The sequence below is a fragment of the Miniopterus natalensis genome, chromosome 10, assembly GCF_054644295.1.
Source record: "Miniopterus natalensis isolate mMinNat1 chromosome 10, mMinNat1.hap1, whole genome shotgun sequence".
Lineage (NCBI taxonomy): Eukaryota > Metazoa > Chordata > Mammalia > Chiroptera > Miniopteridae > Miniopterus > Miniopterus natalensis.
Window position 1 is genome coordinate 20,922,253 of NC_142090.1, and position 26,502 is coordinate 20,948,754.

Consider the following 26,502-nt stretch of genomic DNA (forward strand, 5'->3'; position numbering starts at 1 on the left):
AATCTTTTGATATTTTGACATTTTCTGCCCCCCCCCTTATTTCTACATTGTTGCCTGAGACCATACTTTGTATGATTTCTATTCTTTTAAATTTAAGTTGTATTTTATGGCCCAGAATGTGGTCTCTCTTGGTCATTATTCCATGTGAGCTTGAGAAGAATGTGTTGTTGGATGAAGTCTATAAATGTGAACTAGACCCAGATGATTGATGGATGGATGGTGCTGAGTTAAACTCTGTCCTTACTGATTTTCTGCCTGCTGAATTTGTCAATTACTGATAGAGGGGTATTGAAATCGCCAGCTAAAATATTGAATTCAGCTATTTCTCCATGTAATTCTTTCAGCTTTGCCTCATGTATTTTGGTGCTCTGTTGTTAAATGCATACATATGAAGAATTGTTATGTGTTCTTGGATAATTGACCCCTTTATCATTATGTAATGCCCCTCTTTATCCCAGATAATTTCCCTTGCTCTGAAGCATGTTTTGCCCAAAATTAATATAGTTACTCCAGCTTTTTTCAGTTAGTATTGGCAGAGTATATTTTTCTTTATCCCTTTGCTTTTAATTTATATGTCATTATAATTAATATGGGTTTCTTGTTGACAACATATAGTTGATTGTTTCTTTTAATCTACTCTGTCAACCTGTCTTTTAATTGGTGTTTTTAGACCATTTACATTTAAAGTGATTATTGATATAATTGTATTAATATTGACTATATTTGTTAACTGTTTTCTATTCATTGCCCTTATTCTTCCTTTTTTTCTTCCACTCTTATTCTGCTTTGTTTGGTTTTAATTGAGCATTTTATATGATTTCATTTTCTCTCCTCTCCTAAGATGTCAATTATACTTTTTAAAAAAGATTTTTCCCTATTGTTTGCAGTGTATATTTGCAACCAATCTATATTCGATTTTAAATAGCACTATTACTTCATGGGTAGTAGCAGTACCTTATTTTTATTTTTTATTTTTTATTTTTATTTGTTGATTTGAGAGAGAGAAACATCAATTTGTTGTTTCACTTTATTTATGCATTCATTGGTTGAGTCTTCTGTGTGCCCTGACTAGGGTTTTGGGATCGAATCCAAAACCTTGGCATATTTGAACGGCACACTAAACCAACTGAGCTACCCAGCCAGAGCTGTAGCAGTACCTTATAACAGGTAATGCTCATTGCATCCTCTTAAAACATTCCTGTTACTCATTTCACTTATCCATAAGCTATAATCACCAAAGACACCTTTTTTTTTTTAGAGTGTAAGGGAATAGGAGAGACACACAGAGAGAGAAACATCAAAGTGAGAGAGACACATTGATTGGTTGCCTCCGGCACATATCCTATCCGGGCTGGGGATTGAGCCCGCAACAGAGGTACGTGCCCTTGACTGGGAATCAAACCAGAGACCCTTCAGTCCCCGGGCCGACGCTCTAACCACTGAGCAAACCAGCTAGGGCAAATAATCTTTTGATTTACATATTGGTTACTAGAAAATTTGAAATTGCTGATATGATTCACATGGTATTTCTATTGTACAGTGCAAATTTGGCAGTTTGCAAAGTAATTTGACAAAACTGGAAATCATCTATAAATCCCATCACCTAGAAATAACTAACATTTTTGTCTATATTCTTCTGGGCTTGTTTTGCATAAATTTTTTTGTATGAATTCTTGAGTGATAAATGTACATGTGTGCTTACTCTCAGCAAACACACCTTCACAAGCATGGACATTAATTTTCTATTGCCATTGTTTCATGTCAGTAAGTATACCATTTTCAGTGACTACATATGAATTTACCAATCCCCGGGGATGGGGACAGCATTGCTACTCTTACACTTGAGGCTTTTACTAAGTAAAATAGTGGTTACTAGAATACAAGCACTGTGATACTGTGATAGTTGATCTGATAACCAAGATAGCTACTTAGTGACTAATGGGTGGTTAGTGTATACAGCATGGATATGCTGGACAAAGTGATGATTCGTATCCCGGTGTGATGAAGCTAAGATGAAAAGTATGGTATAGTTGGTCATTTGCAGATTATTTGGCTGCTATCTCTCACATACTGAGTTAATAGCAGGAGATGAAGGTGGAAGTTGTTAATTGCCTCAGGTTAAGAAAGAGCTTGAGTCCTTGCCAAAGAGTTTGGACCTTATTCTTATCAAATAGGAACCCATTGTTACCTTAAAAAATATTTAGGCCTTTCAGAGTGAGAGGCAACAAGCATTTATTTGAGATCATTAAGAATAGTTATTTGGAAAGCACTGATTCAAGCAGAAGCCCAAGTAGTGTTCTGATTAGGAAACAAAGGCAATGGGTATTTATGAGAAAGGGAAGGAGTACAATTATAGCAGTAGAAGGAAGGCATTTCTATTGGTGTAGATAACGTAACATGGTGATGTTAATTCTAAACAGTGTTTTTAATGTTCAGTCCAGTAGTCAGTTCAGTAGTATAACTGCTTTATTGTTATCTTTGCAAGTAGTTCTTTGGTACACAGTGTGGCTTTAGACAAATTCCAGAGGTTATTTTTCCCTGTTTTAACATTCCAAAGATTTGAGGCATAAAACATGCAAGGCAGTTCTGCTAGAATAGCAGCTCCAGCTCCATTTTAAAGTAGCTATTAATAGGTAGTACATGATTATTTATTTGGTCTCTCACTGACCTAAACCTGCTTTAGATGCCATTGTTAACAAAGATTTACTACTGTACTGAGGGGCTTTTTTATTCACAACTCCAATACCAGATTTGCAGACAGTAAAGGAGTAAGGGTGTCTTCATAATTTTGGAAATTGAGATTTTTTTTCCTGTTCCCCTTGCCCCCCTTTTTCCAAATTATAAGAGAAAGTTTATTTAGAAAGTTATAGAAGTAGGAGTGAGCCAACTAGGCTACTTAGGCTCAGGAAACAAGTTACAGAAGCAAAAGAAGGGCCCTTGCAGCCTAGGAGAGGGACAGGCAGAGGTAACACACCTGGGGGGGAAAAGAGGGGAGATGGGAAAGGCGGGGGCCTGCTCTCTAGAGGGAAAGCACATCTGGTTGGTTCTCATTCTCTCTTTTTTGTGTTTTTTTGTTTTGTTTTGTTAATCGTCATCCGAGGATATATTTCCCATTGATTTTTTTTTTTTTTTTTTTTTTTTTTTTTAGAGAAAGTGGAAGGGAGGGAGGGGGGGAGAGAGAGAGAGAGAGAGAGGGAGGGGCATCAGTGAGAGAGACACATCCATTGGTTGCCTCCCCAACTTGCCCTGACCAGGGATTGAACCTGTGTACTTGGCCTTGATTGGGAATCCAACCCACGACCCTTTGGTTTGCGGGCCAATGCTCTTACCACTGAGCCACACCAGCCAGGGCCTGGTTTTTTTTTTTTTTTAAATTGACCAGCTTTCTGAAAACAGGAAATACTAGTCCTCTAATTACAGTTGCCCTCCATATTCGCAGACTCTGCATCCAGTAATAGAGGGCTGACTAAGGGATTTGAGCATGGTAGGATTTTGGTATCTGTGGGGAGTCCTGGAACTAATCCTCCATGCATATGGAGGGACATCTGTGCTGTACCAGTTTTTTTAAGCTAGTAGAGCTTTAAAATGATCTGATTGGAAATATAACAACTGATAAATCTGATAGTATGAATACCATAATTAACATTCAATACATACAGTACCAAACAATTTTCAGAGCACTTTACATTAACTAATTTAATCTTCGCAATAACCCAAAATAAAATTAGTAATTTTATCCCCATTTCACAGGTGGAGAAATTGATACGGAATTTAAGTAGTCTCCTAAAGTCACATAGCTAATAAGTGGTGGAATCTGTCCCAGAGTCAGGTGCTTCCAGTCCTCACACTATTCTTCCCTGGGACAGCCCTGATTTTCTGCCCTCACCTTGTTGCCAGTCACAATTCAGGGCTCCCTCTTAGCCAGAGCACTTTATTTCTGCTTTCATTTTGGTAATTGTGGCACACTTTGTTATTATTTTAAAATATATTTTTATATCTCCCTTACTAAATTATTAGCTCCTTTAAGATGGGCCACTACTTAATTATGTATTTTCAGCACATAATATTTGTTAAATTGAATTTAGTGCCTTATTCAAATTTAGTTTTTACGTTAGCCAGACATTTTGTGAATAAATATGATTTTGCTAATTCTTTTTATTATGAATAATATTCCTTTGTCTAATGATCCCAACTTGGTCCTACCCTTAACTTTATGAAGTCAGTGTCTTGTTCTGAGGAAGTATTTGTATAAAATCTCTTTCCTGGGACTTTCCAGACAAGTATTGTCCAATAGAACTTTTTTTCCTTAAATATGTCTTTATTGATTTTAGAGAGAGGAAGGGAGAGGGAGAGGGAGAGAGATAGAAACATCAATGATGAGAGAGTCATTGATTGCTGCCTGCTGCACGCCCCCTACTGGGCATCCAGCCCACAACCCAGGCACGTGCCCTGACCAGGAATCGAACCGCAATCTCCTGGACCCTAGGTCGATGTTCAACTGCTGAGCCACACCGGCCGGGCCAGTAGAACTTTTTATGATGATGGACATATTCTGCATCTGTACTGTCAAATATAGTAGTCATCTGTGACTATTAAGCATCTGAAATATGGCTTCTATGGCCAAGGAACTGAATTTCCAGCTTTAAATTTAAATAGCTATATATGGCTAGTGACTACCTCATTAGACAGTACAGCTCGAGAGAGTAGGAAGAGGAGGTGTCCAGAACCTAACAGCACCCTCTCAACTTAGTTGCCCCCAGCCACCTAGGTATGAGCTTACCTGGAAAGGACAATAACACTGTAAAAGGTCTACTTGACTGAAAGTGAATTAGTTCCTAAATAATTTACACATTAAAAAATATAAAACATTCAAGTTATTAAATGTATATATGGGATCTAAGAGTCATCCTTTTAAAGACAGCATCATTGGCTTGATTTTGTCTTTATAGTGCAGAATATAGTTTTATGGAGTTACTGTTGTTATATAAAATCCTCACAAAATCCTCACATTCCCCCGAGTTCATGATTTATTGATGGTACCTTTTATTTTAACATAGTTAGCTTCCTACTTTTTTGTGGGAGTTGCAATCAAACATCTAGTTATGGGTGTTCATTTCATTGGTAATAACCGGAGCTAGAAATGCTCATGCATTTTGAATAAAACTTGCCTTCTGAGACTAGCAACATTGAGCTTTCTGAGGAAATATATAACACCTGATTTATTGAGTAATTTATTTTTCAAATTTTGACTAGATAATTATTAATGTCTTACACTACAATTTTAAGTCTGCAATTGTGAATAAAGTGCCAATCTTAAAAACATCAGAAAGGCTCTTGCCCCCCACTCCTTTTGTTTTGCCTAATTCTTGTGCATAATGTATGGGAGAGTCTCAGATGTTGTACTTAATGTCCTTAGTTAGATTGTACATTGAATTTACTTACTCTCAGACTAACCTTATCTGCATGTCCTTCCCCCACCTTGATTATAACGTATGAAAGTCAAGCAAATTAAATGTGTTTATACACACACACACACTTGTGACTGTCTTTAAAAGCTTGGATAATATGAGTTGCTACATATAGAATAACAAGTATGGAAGACAAAGCCAATGGAATTTTAAACTTGCTGTCTTAATTAATCATGTTTAAGTGTTCAAAAGACTCAAAAGGACAGTTTGTGAAAGAAATAATAGACTTTGGCTTTCATTACAGACATGACTAACATTGCCAAAGTTTGCTTTTTTAATTACCCTATGCTTTTAGACACCTGTAGTATGCTATTTTCAGCAATGTTCACTTTTAATTTTTAAAGGGAAACTTAAAAGCTACTAGAAATTCTTCCTGGGTTACAGTTTCTAGATAAGAAAGACATTTTTTGTGTTTGTTTTTTTCTTCCAGACTTGTACCATAATGTGACTTGAATTGGTCGTGTGTGTGTGTGTGTGTGTGTGTGTGTGTGTGTGTGTGTGATCAATATTTACTCTTTTTGAAAAGCTAAAATATTCACCTGGTTGAAAATCAAAAAGTATCTAAAGCAATTGAAAAGTTTCTCTTCCATCTTGTTCATACCTTTGCCCACTTCTTTCTTCCCTGACAAAACACATACACACAAAACCCCTAACAGCTAGCAACTGTTACTAGTTTTCTGTGTCCCTTTCTAAACAGTTTTATTTATACTTAGGCAAATGCAAGTTATTTATTGTTGTTCCTGCTTTTGTGCACAAGTATACTATACTCTTCATTTTACATCTTTCTTTTTTCTCCTATAACAAAGTATCTTGAGGATGTTTAAATCACTACTTAAAGAGCCTCTTCCTTCTTTAAGCAGCTGTGTGGTATTTTGTGTAACTGAAGTGTGGTTTAACTGAGCAGGTATTTTTCTTGATGATCTAGAAAACTCCACTTGCCTGAGTAATTTTGGATAATTTTCTGGTTCTAAAGATTTGAATTAATAAATGTAAGATTTGAAATATTTTAATGCTTTTGATGGAAGTCTTTAAAAAATGTATTGCCTTTTTATCTGGATTTAGTTAAACACATTACTGAACTTATTTTAATGCACATAAGATAAACTAGTCATCTATGTGAACAGTTTGGGTACCATATATTTTATTATGCTATATTTACTCCAAAGTCTATTGTTAATCCAAAGTCCATCATAGAATGCAAATTGCCGTATCATCATGCTTCATCTTTTGAATTTATTCATTTTGACCACAGCGAGACAGGGCCATTGTCAGCCACTTATAGCTCATTTCACACAGTATATTGTATTATCTTTGATTATGTAATATTTCTCATCCCTGCTAATTATCAGAAACGTATACCTCATTGTTTTATAGATTTGTTACTATTCCGCATAGGCAAGATTGTTTGAGTAATGCTTGCCTATATTTTCTGATTACGTGGGCTAGACTGCAGAGAACTTATGGGCAACTGTGCTGTTGAGGAAGCACTCAATTGGGCTTCCTATCAAGAAAGTTGTTATTAATATCTATGAGTCCTAATCAGGAAACCTGTGTACTAGCTGTATCAGAGATCATACTCTTTCTTGTTCCAAGCTTTTTGTTTTTTCTAAATGAATTTTAAATTTCTTAGCATGTTTGTTTCTTGTCAACTTTGTGATTGTATATTTCATCTTATTTTTTAGCAATTCCTGTTCATTTAACAAAAAAAAAAAAAGTTTAACCCAACCATTTGCGTAGTATGAGAGTACCTAATTACCTGACTAGCCCACTAACTTTTTTGAAGATAATTTTGTTGGTAAGGCTTAGTGAAAAGAGGAACTGCTGCTGCATTTCTGATTTTGATAACTGAAGCTGACCAAAGTGTCTTGTTAGGCAAGCTCATGTTGCTTATCCTCATAATTAGTAGGATATAACAGTAGGTTAAGTGTTATTTTATGCTTTTTTGGGGGGTCAGGCAAGGGATCCCATAGCTGAAAACTGAAGTTTGAAAGGTGAGCAGTGTTAGCCATGTAAAAGAAGGATGAAAGAGGGAGCGTGGAAGTGAAATGGAAGGTCAGGATCTGAGAGAGGATAATGGGCTAGAGAAAGCCTGCCCCATGTGTCTTTGGAATTTAATGAGAGAGAAAGGAATGAGACTGCACTTGTGTTTCTTTGTTACTAGTAACAAATTATTTCCCCATCATTTTGTTAATGTTCTGTACTACTCAGATCACATGCAAAATATCATCTACTTCATTTTATCAAGGACAACCAGACTGATAAGGAATTTATAAATCAGGTCAGATGAGGAATGATGAGAATAAATTTTAGTTGAAAGAGAGGGTTGTTGGGGATACATCTCTATGGAAGTGAAAATATTATTTCCACTACACAGAAATAAGTATGCTGTAATTAGTGGGATAGTATATGTCTTAAGTTTTGCATTATTGTAGCTACAGTACTTAGCACTGTATTTATTACACAGCAAATGCTCAACAGATATTTAAATGAATGTTTAAAGAATAAAATAGCCATAAGCGAGAATTGCCAGGAAAACAGGTTTAGGTTCAGTATTAAGATTTTTTTCTAATTTCATTGCTCAACAATAAGATAGTTTCTGCCCCCCCTCCCAAGTTGTGAGCTCCCCATTACAGCAAACGTTCAAGCAAATGCTATGTAATCATTTATTTAAAATGTTATATGCAGGATTCTTACATTGGATAGAAGATTGACTATAGAAGAATCCCCCCCACACACATATATATACATGTTGCTCAGCCAGTTTCCTTAAGTGGGTAAGGTCATTGTATGTGAAAAAGTTAACTTTGGAAAAAGGAATATATTGGCTTAGATAGTTCATTTTCTTTAGATACAGCATTCTATTGCTATAACTGATGTATCATTTTCCCACCCCAAGTAAGGCTGATCCAGGTTTTCTGGCCAGGAGCTTATACACTTTGGAGAGGCTCTGTTTAAAAAAAGAATACAAAATGAAGTTTAAAAATGAATATTTATTTAGTATAAAAATGATCACAACAAATAAAAATATAAACATCACAAAATTTTAAAAATAGCTTATTAGTATAATTTTTTACTGTTATTAATTGACTGACACACCTCCTTCATGCTTTTTTCCTACCTGTTTTGGCCACATATTCATTGATCACATCTTTCCATTAGAACAATTTTATATTTGCTGTAGAGAATCTTTAATCTTGCCCAAGGCTTGACAAACTGACCCATACCAAATCCAGCGTGCTTGTTTTTGCAAATAAAATTTTATTGGAACATAAGCATCTCCAGGTTACCTGGGGCTGCCTATGCACACTGCAGCATCAGAGTTGAAAGAGACCAAATGGTCCACAAGCCTAAAGTATTAACTGTCTGGCACTTTACAGAACAAGGCTCCTGCTCTAGCATGTTTGTTCAAAATTTACATTATTTTTATTATTGATAGTTGTGAAGCTGAAAGGAATTTTTTGAAACCAATTACTGGTAATGGCACATCTATAATTTCCTTCACTTTGTTTAGGTATATCTTGCATAGGGAAAACTCCAGCTTTTTGAGCACAATTGTCTGGATCACTGCCCCTCCCCCAAAAGTATCCGTGAAGTTTGGTCATGGTATGCCGCCCTAGCAGGAAGCTTGGCAGTACTCATTTAGACACTTTTCGGTGGGGTTAAAGATTGGGTCTAATTTCTTTTTTCTTTTTTAAAATTCTCACCCACAAACGTGTTTAGAGAGAGGAAGAGAAACATCAGTTGGCTGCCTTCCATACACTCCCCTACTGGGGATCAAACCCGCAACCTAGTTATGTGCCCTGACCAGGAATTGAACTGACATCCCCTTGGTGCATGGGATGATGCTCAACCAACTGACCACTCTGGCCAGGCAAGATTGGGTCTAAATGTACCAGGTGTTTCAAGAGAAGGCAGGGTGTTGCTGGGGTTGGGCAGATGTAGAGGTGTAGTGCATCCTTGGTAGAAGTTCCAGTATCACCTTCAGGGATAGCTGGAGAGGAGTGCCCAGGCGTGAAGCTACCTCATGTGTCGCCAAAGGAGAACAAGCCAAGCCTTGTAGGGGGGGCTCTTCCAAGTAAAGGACCCTAAAATGAACATTTAATTGATTTCATGGTAAATCTACCTAACTCTCCAGGTCATATCAGTTACATCTGTTTGAAGTTTTTTCTCATGCACTAGCAGTCCTCTATTTTCCACTACCACCACCTCTACCAACCTTCCTCTTAAACCAAATCAGTAGAGGAATAAAATTAGATCAAAGACATATAGTTCTTGGAAAATTATTTAGATGGGATAGGGCAAAATTATGAAAAATTAGGAACTGAGATGAGTCAGTAAGTAATGTGTGGTAAATATAAAATGAGCAGCTGATTGCGAAGTTCATCCAGAGCTGACCAGTATATGACCTTTGGCAAATAAATTGACCTCATCTGTAAAGTGAGGGAATTGGATCACATGCTTGATCAATTTATCGTGAAATGGTATTTGGCTCTAGGATTCAGGAGTAGCCAAATCCTATCAGTGACCAAAGTATGTACTTTTCCACTCTTATTCCAAACTGTTATTTGCTCAGGAAAGTGGTTGAAGAATGTGTGTGTGTGTGTGTTTGTGTGGTTGCTGTTATTATCAGGGCTTGGGTCTCAGCTGGTGTTGTTAAACTTTGGTGAGCTGAAGTGGGAATCTTAGGGGAGCTCTTTTCTACTTTTATACCCTGAAAATTCACACCCAAGCGTCAGGTTTTATCAGATAATCAACTAATTTTGCAAGAGAGGCAGACAAAAAGGAAAAAGAGACGGAAGAAGAAAGAAAAGAAAAACTCCTTTAAGCAGGTCCACTTGAGCTACAGGGAAGGGAGAGGTAGAAAAGAGCAAGCCCTACCTCTGTGCTACCCTTTTAACAGTGTCCTTACCTGCTAATAAACATGGCCCAGTCTGTAATGAGATCACCTTATCTGTGTAATTGTCCTTGAAGTAGAAAATTAAGAATACGATTTGTAGTTTTAGCATCTATAAATTTGATTGTTTGCAGGTCTGTGCCACATAATTTACAGTTTTGTAAATGTATGAATTTAAATCACAGGTACCATATGAGATTGATGTATGGCTATGAATGGTTAAGTGACTGAGCCTACTCTGTTGCCTGGCACATACCTTTTAGTAAGGCTTTTGGATATGAAATAATTTTAAAAATAGTTCCAAAAAAGAATATGTGCTGGTAATGAGAGTGTGCTCTAAAACTTTTATGAGTTCCAGTTTAAAAGTTTTGGTAACTTTACTGGTAATTTTAAACATATGTCCAATGTAAATGGAATGGAGGAAGGAGCTGGAACAATCTGTTTTTTAGTATATTTAAACAATCCTGTATATCTGTTAATCTGTTACTGCAAAAAACCACCTCAAAACTTTGTGACTTAAAGGAATATCAGTTTATTTATCACAGTTCTGTGGATTGGCTGGGTGGTTAGTCTCTTTCTGTCACCTAGGTTCACTCATACAGAAGCTTTCAGCTGGCATGTCTAATGGGAACTGGGCTCAACAAGGGTAGGTAGGATGACTTGGGGCCCTGCTCTCCATGGGTATTTCACTCCAGACTTTAGGGCAGCACTTTCAAGAGGGCAAGCCACAACGTGCAAGTACTTTTTAAGCTTCTTACATTTTCTGAGGTCCTGTTGGTTAAAGCAAGTCATCTGGACACACCTAGGGTCAGTGGGGGAGGAGAGTATACAAGAACTTGGTTACTGAGAGGCATTAAGGATCATTACAGGAATGATACACCACTGTACCACATCTCCAAACAAGGTTTCCAAATGGTATGTGGCTCTTTTATCTATCTAAACCACAGAGTAGAGCCATGTTCCATGTGACTTTAAGTCTGCAACTTCATTCCATGCCACTAATCTCTTTTCCACTCCACACAGCTCCGAAAACTCTTCTAGCACTTCCCCATGGTTGAGTATTGATGTGCCTACCAAGAATGTTACCTTTTCTCCACTTTGCTTTGCATTCTTCAGGTACATTGTCAGTTTAGGGAAGCCTTCCCATACTAGGTAGGTTTTACATTTTCCTTGCATACTGGATTTTTCCATTATAATAGTAATAGTTATTAATTAATGTCTGTTTACCCACTAGAAAACATGTTTCATGAGGACCGTGTCTAGTTCATTTTTGTATTTAACCCCACTTTCATTCCCACCTCACATTCATTTATTACAGTCCTGTGTACATAGTAGGTACTCAGTAAACATTTGGTGAATGAATATGCCTGGCACGGTAGTTTTTTTATTTTAATTTTATTTTAATTTTATTTTTTAAAATATCTTTATTGATTTCAGAGAGAGGAAAGGAGAGGGAGAGAGATAGAAACATCAATGATGAGAGAGTCATTGATCGGCTGCAGCCTGCAACCCGGGCATGTGCCCTGACTGGGAATTGAACTCCAATCACTTGGATCCTAGTGATCAACCGCTGAGCCACACCCAGCCGGGCAAGTTTTTTTTAATAACTACTGAGACCTAAAAGAGTATTGATGTGCTTGTTTCCTAAGACAGCAGCTATTTTTTCATCCAGCTCCATTTCCCTTCACTGTTGGGATTCTGTTTGTTACTTAAGGCATTTGTTCTCCTCTCTCCAATCCTCCAACTTTGCTTTTTAAAAAAATAAACTATTTCTTGTGGCATCTTCTGTTTTTGATGTATTCTTTTTTTACCTCTACCTTTCTTTTTTTCTTTTCTTTGTTTTTCCAGTTATTTCTCATTGTGGAAATTGCCAGGTGATAACATTCCTCCTTTCCAGAGTGAATCATTTGTTTTCTTTTCCTGGATAATTTTTGGTGGTACTAATCACTCAGGAGTTTTGTTTTTATATTTTAAATTGCTGGTTCCTTTCTTGTTTTTTAGGTTGCCATGTAACTGAGGTGTTATACTTTATTTAGGAAATTACTCCTTGAGATCACTGCATAATTAAGTAATTATAAGAATTCAACCAATTCTTTTTATCTTTACTGTTAAATAATTCCTTTTATAATGTCTCATATCAAAATTTCATATTCAGGATAATAATGAGACACTTGATATGACTACTTCATCAGAGCATCTAGAAACATTGAAAGGTTAGCTTTTATATAATGAGAACACTTAGGATGAGTATTCCCAGAATAGATTTTAGAAATTTGGGGGGACACACACAGAGACACACAAAAGCTGAGTGTTTTGGCCATTACTATAAGCCCTTGTAATCACAGAAAAAAAACCTTTATATATTAAGTCAACTGATTTTTATTTCCACATTCAGTATATTTTGGACATTCATTGAAATTATACCTTTAAAAGTTATTTCCTTTAACAACGTTGTATCTTTATTGGATTATTAAAATAGTAATTGTTGCAGTTATTCAGGATTAAGCTATTTTAGTACTTGCAGGCCGTTGGTTGTCGAGGAAGGATCTCCAAATCCTGGTATTTCCCAGTCTTTCCCGTGTCATTAGCTGATTTTATGATAAAAGGGACTTCTTTTTTCCTAATCAAATTCTTACTCTGACCTGTTATTTAATGTGGTTGTTTGGAAAATATGAAAGGAATTCAAACTATATAAGTGGTGGATGTTTGTGATTTCTTATTCAGGATGAGTTCTTTTTAACAAAGTGGGTATACGTATAGAGGGAATTGGAGGAAGTGGCAGCTTTCTTAGTTCGGGGTCATTGTGGCAGTGGCTAATATATGTGGAGATAGCAATGGCTCTAAGAGAGCCGCCTTCCCAAGACTGTCATGGCTATAGAAGGAGACTGCCTTACTTTTTAATGAATCATTTGTGCTCTAAATTTTTTTTTTATTCAAAATAATTTCATACTTACAGAAAAGCTGCAAATAAAGTACAAAGAATTCTTATATATCCTTAACCTAGATTAGTCAAATGTTTATAACATCTTACCATGGTTTTCTCTCCATATATACATACATAGTATCTTTTTCTGAGTCACTGGAGAGTAAATTGCTGAAATGATGTCCCTTTATAATACTTCAGGGTGTGTATCCTAAAATCAAGATCATTCTCTTATTCATTATCATGATCAGAAAATGCAGTTTAACAAATAATTTAACAAATATTTGCTTACATGGAGCAATGGTGAAATGAAAGTATAGGTTTGCAAAACTATTTTAGGTTCTTAAGGGAATAACAGTATATTCAATAGATAATAAGTTAATACAGAAAATTATCCTATTTTTAGAATAAGATGTGGTGTAACAAGATTTATACAAGACACACACAAAGGCATGAAGGAAAAGCAAAAAGTAATTTTATATTAGGGAATTGGAAATACCTCTTGACTGGTGCAGAGTCAACCCAGGAGAGATAAAAGTGACTTGCCAAAGGACGGTGGGACAGATTCCCATCCCAGAATTCGTCCTCCATCTTTTTAAAAATTATATTTTTATTGATTTTTAGAGAGAAAAACATGGATGTGAGAGTACCACCCACAACCCAGGCATGTGTCCTGACTGGAAATCAAACTGGCAACCTTTTGGTACATGGGACGATGTTCAGCCTACTGAGCCACATGGGCCAGGGGCTTCCTCCATCTTATTCCTGCCCCAGCAGTGAAAGTTCTGAGGATGAATGCATTATTGCAGTAACTCAGTACTATAATATCAGGATGTATAAAATAGGCTCTATTTCTACAAAAGTTGATATAGTACTATTTTTACTTTTAATTAACTGATTTTAACCCTAACATTGAGTTAATAAGAAATAGATTTCCTTTCCTAAGTACTTGTCCTTAGGTTGTTTTTCAAGTAATATCTTCTTGATTATGAAAGACAAGAAGTAATGGAGTTGATTAGCTGTAATTACTTTAAAGGAATGGAAGGAATGTTTTTAAAAACTCAGTTAAACCACTGTCAATCTAGAGTTTAAGGGATAGTCACTTTTTATTTCTAGCATTTGTATCTTAAATTTTATGTGGGTAAAACTATTCTTGCATTCACTATAATTCTGAATTAGAAAAGACTTTAAAAGGTGCTCTGGTGTGTAATTTTCAGACTTTGCCAGTTTAGATAAGGAGTGAAATAGACCAACAAAAGGTTGTAGCAAAATTTTGATAATCCACTTACTGAAAATTGCTTATGATTAGTTGGGTTCTTTAATATTAACATTTTATAAATTGTTTTAGAATAAGGTTAGAATTCCAACCTTGTTTGTGTGGGAAATTATAAAACTGTTTCATGGGTCACTATTTCTTAAGCAAATATTTTAAAACTTTGTTTTAAATTTATTTAAACTAAAATTAAATTTTAGTTTGGGGAGCTTGTGGGGGTTTTTTAAGTTCACATACATATCTAGACAGTATTTTACAATGTTAATATGTGCTCCTATGGCAAGGGATTTCCATAATGGAAGTATAGACTCTATTTAATAACACATTTTTTTCTTTTGCAAGCTGTTACTTCTTGTTTTCTGGTTAAAAAGTAAAATAGGATTTTAGATCTCTCTAATGATATCTGGTTTCCTAAGTGCTTTTCTTTTTAGAAATGAATGCATTTGGATAATAACATCCTAAGGGCTGCAATTTACTTAGAAATTATAGGAATTTACTTAGAAAACACATTTTCTCATCTGATTTTTTAATTCTTTAACCTTGCTTCTTATGCCATTGGTTAATATATACAAAATTCATTTTTCTGAAGTTTTCAATGCTAAGGTTTAGAGTTAGAGAGTCTGTGGAGCTCTCATGTTGAGACTGTACTTAGGAAGAGCACAGTATGTTTTGAGCAGGCCAAAGCCATACCCACATTCCGTTTTTTAATTTTTTTAATTTATCTTTATTGTTGAAAGTATTACAGATATCCCCCTTTTCCCCCCCCCATTGATCCCCTTCACCCTGCATCTGCCCCCACCCTCAGGCCTTCATCACACTATTGTCTGTGTCCACGGGTACTGTATATATGCATATAAGTTCTTTGATTAATCTCTTCCCACCCACTTCCCCACCCTCGCCTTCCTACTGAGATTCATCAGTCTGTTCCATCCTTCTATGTCTCTGGATATATTTTGTTCCTCAGTTTAGTTTGTTTATTAGATTCTACATATGAGTGAGATCATGTAAAACTGAATCAGGAAGACTCAGAAAACCTGAATAGGCTAATAACAATGGATGAAATTAAAGCAGCAATAAAAAAACTCAGCAAACAAAAGCCCTGGTCTGGACGGCTTCATGGGGAGCTTTCTAATTCTTTTAATCTGTAGGATTAGATAGTTTACTAAAAATTTTTCTTACTTTTTGAGGTAGGCCTGTAGTGCTGTGAACATCCCTCTTAGGACTGCTTTCACTGTGTCCCACAGATTTTGGGTTGTTGTGTGTTCATTTTCATTTGTTTCCAGGAAGATTTTGATTTCTTTCTTGATTTTACTGGTGGCCCATTCATTGTTTAAATAACATACTATTTAGCCTCCATGTGTTTGAATGTTTTTGAATGTTTTTACTATTGTTGATTTCTCATTTCATGCCATGGTGATCTGAGATGCTTAACGTGATTTCAATCTTCTTGAACTTGTAGAGACTTCTTTTGTGTCCTACATTGGTCTTTCTTTGAGAATGACCCAGGTGCACTTGAGAGGAATGTATATTCTGTAGCTTTAGGGTGAAATGTTCTTTAAGTATCAATTAAATCCATCTGATCTAGTGTGCCATTTAGAGCCACCGTTTCTGTGTTGACATTTTGTCTGGAAGATCTATCCAGTGAAGTCAGTGGGGTGTTAAAGTCTACGACTATGACTGTATTGTAGTTGATCTCTCCCTTAAAGTCTTTAAGGTTATTATTGATAGGTCCTTGTTTATTGCCATTTTAATTCTTTATGCCTATGCTTCTCTCTGTTTTTTCTTATTATTACAGCAGTCCCTTTAACATTTCTTGTAGTGCTTCTATTTCTACTTCTAATTACAGCAGTCCCTTTAACATTTCCTGCAATGCTGGTTTGGTGTGATGAACTCCTTTAACCTTTTTTTTGTCTGGGATGCTCTTTATTTTACCATCTATCTTGAATGATAGCCTTACTGGATAGAGTATTCTTGGTTTCAGATCCTTGTTTTGCATTACCTTGAATACTTCATGCCATTCCCTTCTAGCCTGTAGAGTTTCTGATGAGAAGTCAACTGACAGCCTTATGGGAGCTCCTTTGTAGGTAACAGATTGCTTTTCTCTTGCTGCCTTTAAGATTCTCTTTTTGTGTTGAGTTTTAACCATTTTAGTTATGATGAATCTGGATGTGGGCCTCTTTGGATTCTTCTTGCTTGGGACTCTCTGTGCCTCCTGAACTTGTGTGACTTTTTCCTTGACTAAGGGAAGTTTTCTGCCATTATTTCTTCAAACAGGTTCTCTAACCCTTGCTTGCTTTCTACCTCTTCTGGTATTCCTATAATGCGAATATTGTTACGTTCATGTTGTCCCACAGCTCCCTTAAACTGTCCTGTTTTTTCATTATTTTTTTGTTTTTGCATCTCTGATTTTTTTTTCTACCCTGTCTTCTAATTTGCTGATCTGATCCTCAGCTTCCTCTAACCTGCTGTTTATTCCTTCCAATGTATTTTTTATTTCTTCTATGTCATTCTTCATTTCTGACTGCTCATTTTTCATAGTTTCATATATTTTTTTGTGCTATTGTGCATCCTTACAATCAGTATTCTGAACTCTGTATCTGATAGATTGCTTGTCTCCATTTCATTTAGCTCTTTTTCTAGAGACTTCTCTTGTTCTTTCGTTTAGGGCTTGTTTTTTTTGTCTCGCCATTTTTGCTACCAATTTGGGTTTGTTTCTGTGTATTTGGTAGGCCTGCTAGGACTCTCAGTCTTTATGAAAGGTCTCTGGTGCCAGCCAATATCAGATGCTGTTTGTGACTGGCCTGAGTACCCTGTTTGTAGCTATCAACAACCCATGGCTTGAGGTCCCCTCCGTTGGGGCTGGGTGTGTTTGGACAAGACTAAAATGCATGACAAAGTCTGCTTTTCTAAGGCCTAGATCCAGAAGCAGATAAGGCAAAGACCTAAAGCTCTCTGAGGTCTGCTTCTACCTGCAGGCTGATTAATCTGATTCTCTTAATGAGCCTCAGGCTATAAAAACTCCTCTGGGTAGGGCTAGAGATTTTCTAGCAGGGTGGGGTAGTTGCTTCCTCCTCTGGCAAAAGCTGCTTGGAAGATAAATGTCTTCCTGTGAAAGATGTCCTCTGCAGTTTGACTTGGCAGTGGAATCCAGAGGAGTACTCTCTGAGTTCTATCTCCAGAGCCCACAACCCTAGATTCTCCTCACACAGCTCCAGTCCACACTGCCCACCCTCTGCTGGAGCCCAAGGTGTGTGGCTGTCCACAAAACTTTTTGTGTTGGCTCTTTAAGAGGGTGCCTGCATTTCCAGCCATCTCTCCCTGGCAGACAGAAACCCCACTGCTTTTCACAGCCAGTTACACGGGCACCTTTCTCAGTTCTGGTGCTCTTGGCTAGGGATTTCAGTGTGAGGTTTAGGTCCCAGAGTCCAGTGGGAACCCCCCACAGCTGAGATCTCCCTCCGGATATTCAGCTTCTGCCCTTGGGAGCCCAGCCAGCCCTCTTGCGCCTCTGCACGTCCTACCAGTCTCTGTGCAGTCTCCACTTTTCCTCCTCGGTGATGAGGGTGCTCTCCAGCTCGTCTTCAGTTGCAGTTGATTATTCAGGATGGTTTTTTAATATTTTAGTTGTAATTCCCATTTGGTCCTGGGTGAGTGTCAGTGTACCTTCCACTCAGTCTGCTGCCATCTTTAATCTCATATCCACATTCTTCAATCTCCTTTTTTAAGCCAATATCGTAGTTTCTAAGCTATTTTTATAATTTTTAATGGCTCTTGAGGACATTTTCCTGCTGCTTTGTGTCCTCTTCATGACTGACTGTGAAATTCATAGATGTTTGGTCTGCAAAAGTTAAAAAAACATAATATGGAACACTGATATTGGGAAAACTCTATGAAATTTTGATCTCCAACAGTATACTGATCTTACATTTTGTACTTTTATAAAAGACTTGTAAATATATATATAATAGTTCCTTGCAATCCTCTTTTCAAATGGGGCCGTTCCCTAGGCATAGTTAAATAACCCAAAATAACATTATCTCTAAATCTTAATGTAGTCTATGTTTTATTACAATGCCCAGTATTCATTGAATTGATATACCATGACTATTTAATCATCTCCCTTTTTTGGATATTTAAACTCTTTCTATTAAAAAAAATTAATGTACGTACATTTATATACATATTTTGTCTTTTTATATTCATAATAAAACACATTTTTTTGTTATATTTTATTTAATCCTCACCTGGGGATATGTTTTTACTGATTTTATAGAGGAAGGGGGAGAGAGTGAGAGAGAAATATCTGTGAGTAACATCGATAGATTGCCTCCCACATGTGCCCCAACCTAGGATGGAACCCCAAACCTAGGCACGTTTCCTGACCAGGAATCGAACCTACAACCATTTGGTGTGTGGGACTACACCAACTGAGCCACCTGGTCAGGGGCATTTTTTGGTTATATTTTAAATTAATTTCTTAATTTCTAGTTTAGGAATGAAATTACTCGATCAGAAAACATGATTATTGTGTTTGAAGGATTTGTAAGTGCTATTACCTTTATATGTGTGTTCCACTCTTATAGAAACTTAAGACCAAACAGTTACATTCTAGATTATGATATAAAAAATTTAGAATTAAATGAAAGTTTCCATTGTTTTGTGATACATTTATGAGGGGGAGGTGGCAAAATTGTGTAATGGGAAAACCTAAGGTGTCCATTTCATGTAATGAGTTAGCTCTCTCCTATGCATCTAAAAGGTTACTGCACTGTAATTAGTAATCATATAGCTTGCTTTCGAGTTTGACTTAATACCTATACTAAAGTGATTAATTGCTATACAGAAGCCAGCCTTTACTAATACTACTACTTAATTGCTTGAGTGTTCACTTTATTGGAAAACAGTTTCTTACAGGGAGTAAGAATATAGGATTTGAACTCACAAATTATCTGCATTGGAATTTCAACTCTGCCACTTAGTTCTGTGCTATTGGGCAAATTATTTATTCTCTTTAACCTTGGGTTTCTCAAGCATAAAATGAGGATATAATAGTAACAAAAATTAAATGGAGTTATATTTGAAAGTGTCTAGCACATTTCCTAACACATTTTAAGCATCAGTTAATGTTAGCTTTCAATAATTATTTTTAGTATAGCTATTGTATAGTTATTTATTACTGCATAAGAAATTGTTTTTAAAGTAGTGACTTAAAATAACTATTATCTCCTTTTTTCTGTGGGTCAGGAATTTAGGAGCAGCTTAGCTGGGTGGTTTCTGGTTCAGTGTCTCTCATGGGATTGCAGTCAATATGTCAGCAGGGGCTGAGTGTTATTTTGAACCTAATGGCTGTAAATTTTTCATATTGCAGACTATGTCTTCAGCAGTGGTACAGTTATATGCAGCAGATCGGAATTGTATGTGGTCAAAGAAGTGCAGTGGTGTTGCTTGTCTTGTTAAAGACAATCCACAGAGATCTTATTTTTTAAGAATATTTGATATCAAGGTGAGTTTTGTTTTGCTTCTTCTTTAAACTGTAGGTAATTAGGTTTTCTGCCTCAGTTATAATTTAGTATAGGTTTGTTTATCCCATATATAATATTTAAATTATACTTAAATTAATATTACAAGGGTGAAGCATGGTTTTAGATATTGAAGCTTGGAAATTGAGACCAAATGGGAACATGTCCTAAGCCAGAACTTGAACAGTTCCCTATCTTATTTTTCTGCTGTCTTTGTTTGTTCATTTTATGCCTTTGGGTCTTAGGCTTTCCCCACATTCTCTTCTTTTCTAATGATACTCTTTTATGCCATACTGTCTATTATAGACTAGCATATATAGTCCTTCCAGGGAACTACAAAAGTATATTTTAGTTTGGTATGTACTGTCATGTACTTCAGCCCAGGTTTAAAGAATTATACAATATCTATAATAATGTATTTGCGCCTGGCCAAAGTGGCTCAGTTGGTTGAGCGTTGTCTTCTGCACCGAAAGGTTGCCAGTTCAGTTCCCGGTCAGGGCACATACCCAGGTTGTAGATTTGATCCTCAGTCTGCACACATCCAGAAAGCAAGCGATCGACCTTTCTTCCTCTCTCTCTCTCTCTCTCTCTCTCTCTCTCTCTCTCTCTCTCTCTCTCTCTCTCTCTCTCCCCCTCTCTCTCTCCCCCTTTCCCTCTCCCCTCCCCCCCCACCGTCTCCCCTCTCCCTCTTTTTCACTCACCCTTCCTCTCTCTAAACCTGTCCTTGAGTGAGGATTAATAATAATAATAATGTATTTGCTACCCATTTTTCCTTATGTTTCTTCTCAACATAGGTATGTTCACATTTTTACAGCTTTGTATCCCTCACTCTGAAACATAAATTCACGTTGTCCTAGATTGGATGGCTTTTGTCAGATATTTGTCCATTATAGTTATTATAAAAGTAACTCTCTTTTTGCTTAGATGAAGTCTCTCTTTATCTTTTAAGACCTTTTTCATAGGTAAGCCTCTTTAGTATTTGTATGTGGCAATAAGTATAATGGAATTATAATTACAAAAAACTAAAATTGACTTTGAACTCTTGGATGATACTTATGGTCAGATAAATTGTAGTCAAACTGTTTTACTTCTCTAGGCCTCAGTTTACTTGTAAAATGGGATAACCAACTGGGTCTGTTGCAAAGTATTTCCCAGAGATTAAATGAGATTTAAGTTACTGCACTTTGTTTTTTGGGGGGGTATTTTTAAAACAGCCAAATATTGCCAAGTGAAGTATTTCTTTTTTTGCTTGTTTATTGATTGGCTGATTGATTTTAGGGAGGGAGGGAGGGGGGGAGAGAGAGAAAGAGAGGGAGAGAGAGAGAGCAATATTGATACGTTGTTCTATTTATTTATGCATTCTTGTATGTGCCCTGACTGGGAATCAAAGCGTCAACCTTCTCATATCTGGACGATGCTCTAACCAACTGAGCTACCTGGACAGGGCACTGCACCTTGTAAATTAGTGCTTCTTAACATCCGTATCCCCATACCCTAAGATAGCTAAGAGATGTGGCATACTCCTGTTATTCACAGTGGCTTACTATAGCAGTGATTCTGGGAGGTGGGGGAACACACACATAGTTTGAAAGAAATCTCTAAGTCCTTTGACATACAGAGTTGGGCAAAAGTAGGTTTACAGTTGTTCATTTGGAAAATAATACAATAAATAACAATACACTTATAAACTTGGTTTCGAATACTCACAACTGGAAACCTACTTTTGCTCCACTCTGTATTTCTTATCAACAGTGAGAAGCATTGTTTAGAAATGAAATGCACATACAACTCCACTGAGAAGAAAGGAATTCTTTTATAATGGTTGTAATGCATGTATAGTATGTTGTAAATATTTTTAAATTGTGGTAGGTATAACCTGCATTTCAGAATTGGGCAATGATTATATTTCCCTAACCACTTATTTTTAATTGTACATAACCATTGCTGAATACTTTTAATTAGCTACCTTTGGTATTAAGGTTAATTATATTTCTTATAGTAGGGCCATAGATATGACAATTATCCATGGCTCTCTTAAGCATAGTTTAACCATGGTGCACTCTAATCATTGGTTTCCTGCACATGATTGATACTACTTATACCAGTGTTTAATTAGGAGGCTACTCTGCAAAAGTTAGGAATTCAAAGATTGTTGATGAGCAGTACAGAGAACCCTCCCAGCATCCATAGAATTGAGAAAAAGAACATTAAGTCTTCCTATAATATTTGATAGCATATAGTCTATAAATATTGCTGATGAAATTATGCGCTGATTATCAGTGCATCTACTCCTATCTAACATTGATCTAGTAACTGTTCTAGTTATGTAATTGAACAAGTATAACTGTATTTGGGAATGCTTGGTTAACGAGGTTATATCTTAGCATACTGAATTAAACTCACTTGGCATGTACTTTTTATGAGAGAAACATTATCCAGTGTTTACTGTTTTGTTATTAAGAAATTACTGATTAAATTATATGATGTGTTACTTATGTATTATATATGTCGTATGTGTATATGTAAAAGCTGTTGTTAATATAAATAATTCCCTTAATACTAGTCATCTTCCTTGTTTTCTCCCTAGAGATTGTCTTCTTGGTAGCTCTGTAACTTTTACTTTTTTCTAGGATGGGAAACTATTGTGGGAACAAGAACTATACAATAACTTTGTATATAATAGTCCTAGAGGATATTTTCATACCTTTGCTGGAGATGTAAGTTGTATTTTTCTTTATTGCCCTGTTTAATGTAATTCCTTTTACATTTGTCTGTGGAAAGCATTTATGAGCTTTTTGTATAAACATTGCATAGAAAAAGAATTCTTTCACTTTTAAAAACTTCATAGAGCTAAAGCAGAAGAAATGGCTATGATTTTATGGGCAAAAATAGAAAGTTGTAGAGAACAGTAAGTGTAATTTGCTGCGTGGAAGGACGTTGGGTTTATTTTACCCTCCCTGTCTGTGTGGGCAGGTAGTTTAATCCATGTGACTTTGGGCAAATAGATTAGCTGCTTGGGGCGTTAGTTCTCTTACGCATAAAAACAAAGTCTTCATTGTTCACTAATGCCTGGTAATTTTTAAATATTGAATATTCTGTTGCCATTTAAATTATTTTCTGAAAGAATAGTTTATGACCTAGAAGCGTGCTAAAATACAGTAGAAGGGGGAGGGTGGTGGCAATTTAAAAATTGATTGCACATACTTAGGGAAATATTAGAAGGAGTTTTATACCATATGCTCACAGGGGTTAACTGAGTAACTGGATTATAGGTGAGTTCAATTTTCTTTGTTTTTTGTATTTTGTAAATTTTCGTTAATGAAAAAAAGGAGGTTTGAATTAGATGATATATTTATGTTTTCTGACAGTACTTTTTTAGCTATGATTTTTTATATTTCTCTTGATAGGATATATCTATATATTTAAAAGTGCATTAATTGCCATTAATAATAATTAATGTCAGTATGTTTCCATATTTTTAGTAATTTGCCTGAATTAAGGCTATAATTTAAATTATGGTTATTATTAAGCTGTAAAATAAAAACATAAACTAGTAAAGATAGTTGACCTGCATTTTATCAACTTTAATAATGTGCCTTTTCTAATCTAAATTATGTTCAGAGTTCTATTGAAGGATCAAATTCAATTTGCTACTTTGTTTTTTGTTGAATATATTGAATTTAATATTTGAGTACCTACTGTGATAGGTAACTTTTCTAATAATAGTCTTTTATTTTACCTTTTTATTTTTTGCCTTCTTAAGTTACTCAGGTCATAAAATGAGTTCTTATCTGCTAATAAAGTCAAACTTTCCTTCTTCAGAAATGTACTTCTACTGATTATCACCTTTTTTGTTATATAAAACTAAATTCATGTTTTTTGTTGTTTACTTTTTGATGAAAATGCTTTAGACTTGTCAAGTTGCTCTTAACTTTGCCAATGAAGAAGAAGCAAAAAAATTTCGAAAAGCAGTTACAGACTTGTTGGGCCGACGACAAAGGAAATCTGGTAAACTTTTTTTTTTTAATTCCTGTAAACAGGAGCTGGCAGACTATGGCTTACAGAACAAATCTGGCCCACTGCCTGTTTTGTAAATAAAGTTCTTTTGAAACACAGCTATACTCGTTGGGTTACATATCACCTATGATTTTTTTGCCAAACACAGTTGGATAGTTATGACATAGACCAAATGGCACACAGAAAAACTAAAATATTTACTACCTTGCCCTTTACCCCCCCCCCCAAAATTACTAATTCTTAAATGATACCTAAATTTGCATTTTTATGGCACTGTTTGTAACTTACATTTTAAAAAGTATTTCATACTTGGTGAACAGATACTTTAGGCAAGTTTTGAAGCAAATAAGCAAAGTTGTAAACAAGATCTTTTAACATTGCCTTGTCTCTATTTTGTCACTAATGTAAATAATGAAACCATAAGGAACTTAGCTTAATGCATAAGACTCTAATACATATAAAACAATTAGAAGATGATGCATTGCACTACAGAGCTTTACATTCATTGGTATAGAACTATTTGACAGCAGTGTGCCAGGCCTTTCTGTTGTAAAGTAGGAGAAGGGTGATTAAGAAAGGTGAACCTCTTCAGAATCATCTTAAGCAGATCAATTGTAGGAGAAATAACACATGGAGCTGAGATGAGCAAATAGATCCCTTTAAAACTAGCCATTCCCTTATACTTCTTGAAAGGTCTTTCTATACACCCAGGGGTACATGTTACCCCAGTTTGAAGATCACTGTATTCAAGATTGTATTTTACCAATAAGAGGAAATAAGCCATAAAAAATGGTAGAAACTGAATCTGGAAAACAGGAATGTAAAAGTATATATTCCAGTTTTTACATCTTTATTCTTTTAATGGGTTTCCAAGTAGAAGATGAGGTAAAAATGAAAATAAATGAACTAGGTTGTTGCCTCACTTATATCCCTCTTGTAATGAGTGAATAGGAGAATTATTAGAGGCCTATTATTTTTGTGACTTCTTTTGGGGGCTAAGGCATTTACCACTTGATTCCGTGTTAGGAAAGGATTTAATGCTATGGAATTATTTGTGGTTCAGTGCATATTTCAGTGAAAAGCTGTGGTGATAGGCCAGGGGCTCCCTGAGACTTCTTTTAGTCAGAATATGTGACATTTTCAATATGCAAAAGAGTAAAAAATACTGCTTAAAATATATAATAGTGACTTTGAAATTGATAGTTCACTTACTCTTTTATCTGGTACAAGAATTCTGTTTTATATAGTCCTAAGCTTTTAGACATAGTGTTTCAAAAGGAGAAAGATCACAATATTAGGGAGGCAGCTGATTCATCATGCAGTAGCTAGCTCTTCATGCTAACTCAAATTCCAACCTCACCTCTCTTTAACTTACATGTATGGGGTTCAACTTTTGGAGCAACAAAGAATTAGTCTATTTTATTTTCCTCCCAGTAGCCATGTATGTAATTTTGGAAGTTACCTATTATGTACTTCTTGAATCTAAGCAGTTCTATTTTCTTATTTCTCACATGATGTAGTTTACAGACTCATCATCCTGATTACATTGTGCTCTGAATCTACTTTTGTGTCTTCTTCAAATGGTCCAGATTTGAAGAAATGGTCCAGCTTCAAATATGATGACCAGATTTGAACACCATACTCCAAAAGTAGTCTGGCTAGTATTGTAATACTAAAATGACTCTTGATTTGATGAAGCACTCTTCTGCTAATGTTTCTAGCAGATAACTCACAGCATTTGCTCCCATTCTTTGTTCAACCAAACTCTCCCTTTTTTTTTTTTCTCACATGAATGCCTCTTAAATCAGGAGAGTGTCATGTATCTAAGTAGATGCTTTTTAGAACTTACATTCTCAACTTCATATTTATCTCAATATATTTCCATATCCGTGTCATCACCAATTTAAGAAGTATTTTCTCTCTGGATAAAGAGATAACATCACCTAGGAAATTGGAGATTGACATTCATTGATGTCGATAGGGCTAAATTACAACTGTTTCAGAGAGTTACTTCATCACACCACCAGATGGAGTAATACATTTGTATTTACCATTGCCAGGATTCTTAATTTTAGTTTATGGCTGTTTATAATCTAATTACTTTATCATGTTCGTGTTTTTCTCTTATAATTTTGGATAATCCTGTATTAGAAAATCTCTGGAAATTACATTTGTTTAAAATTCTTCAACTACTTTCGAATTTTTTAAAGCCAGAATTGTGTCAAACCTGGTATGTGAGAGTGTGAATACAAAGGATTGATAGCAGTTCTCTTTGCTTTACTCCTACCTAGTTGGCTACAGCTTTTCAATATTTTTTTAGTTTGCTCCATTGCTCAGACATCTCTGGGTATTCTTATTACCTTTGTGCTCTCATTCAGCCCTGTAGCTTTGAAATTGTCTCTATACTG

General features: G+C 35.8%; 1 protein-coding gene across 1 annotated transcript in view; it reads left to right on the forward strand.

Moving 5' to 3' along the window:
- WASL (WASP like actin nucleation promoting factor) overlaps nt 1-26,502 on the forward strand; it is a 76,349-nt gene that overhangs the window by 17,899 nt on the left and 31,948 nt on the right. The window contains exons 2-4 of the mRNA XM_016213342.2: nt 19,927-20,061; nt 22,708-22,794; nt 23,989-24,085. Of these exons, the coding sequence (XP_016068828.1) occupies nt 19,927-20,061; nt 22,708-22,794; nt 23,989-24,085 (319 nt within the window). The remainder of the gene's footprint in view (nt 1-19,926; nt 20,062-22,707; nt 22,795-23,988; nt 24,086-26,502) is intronic.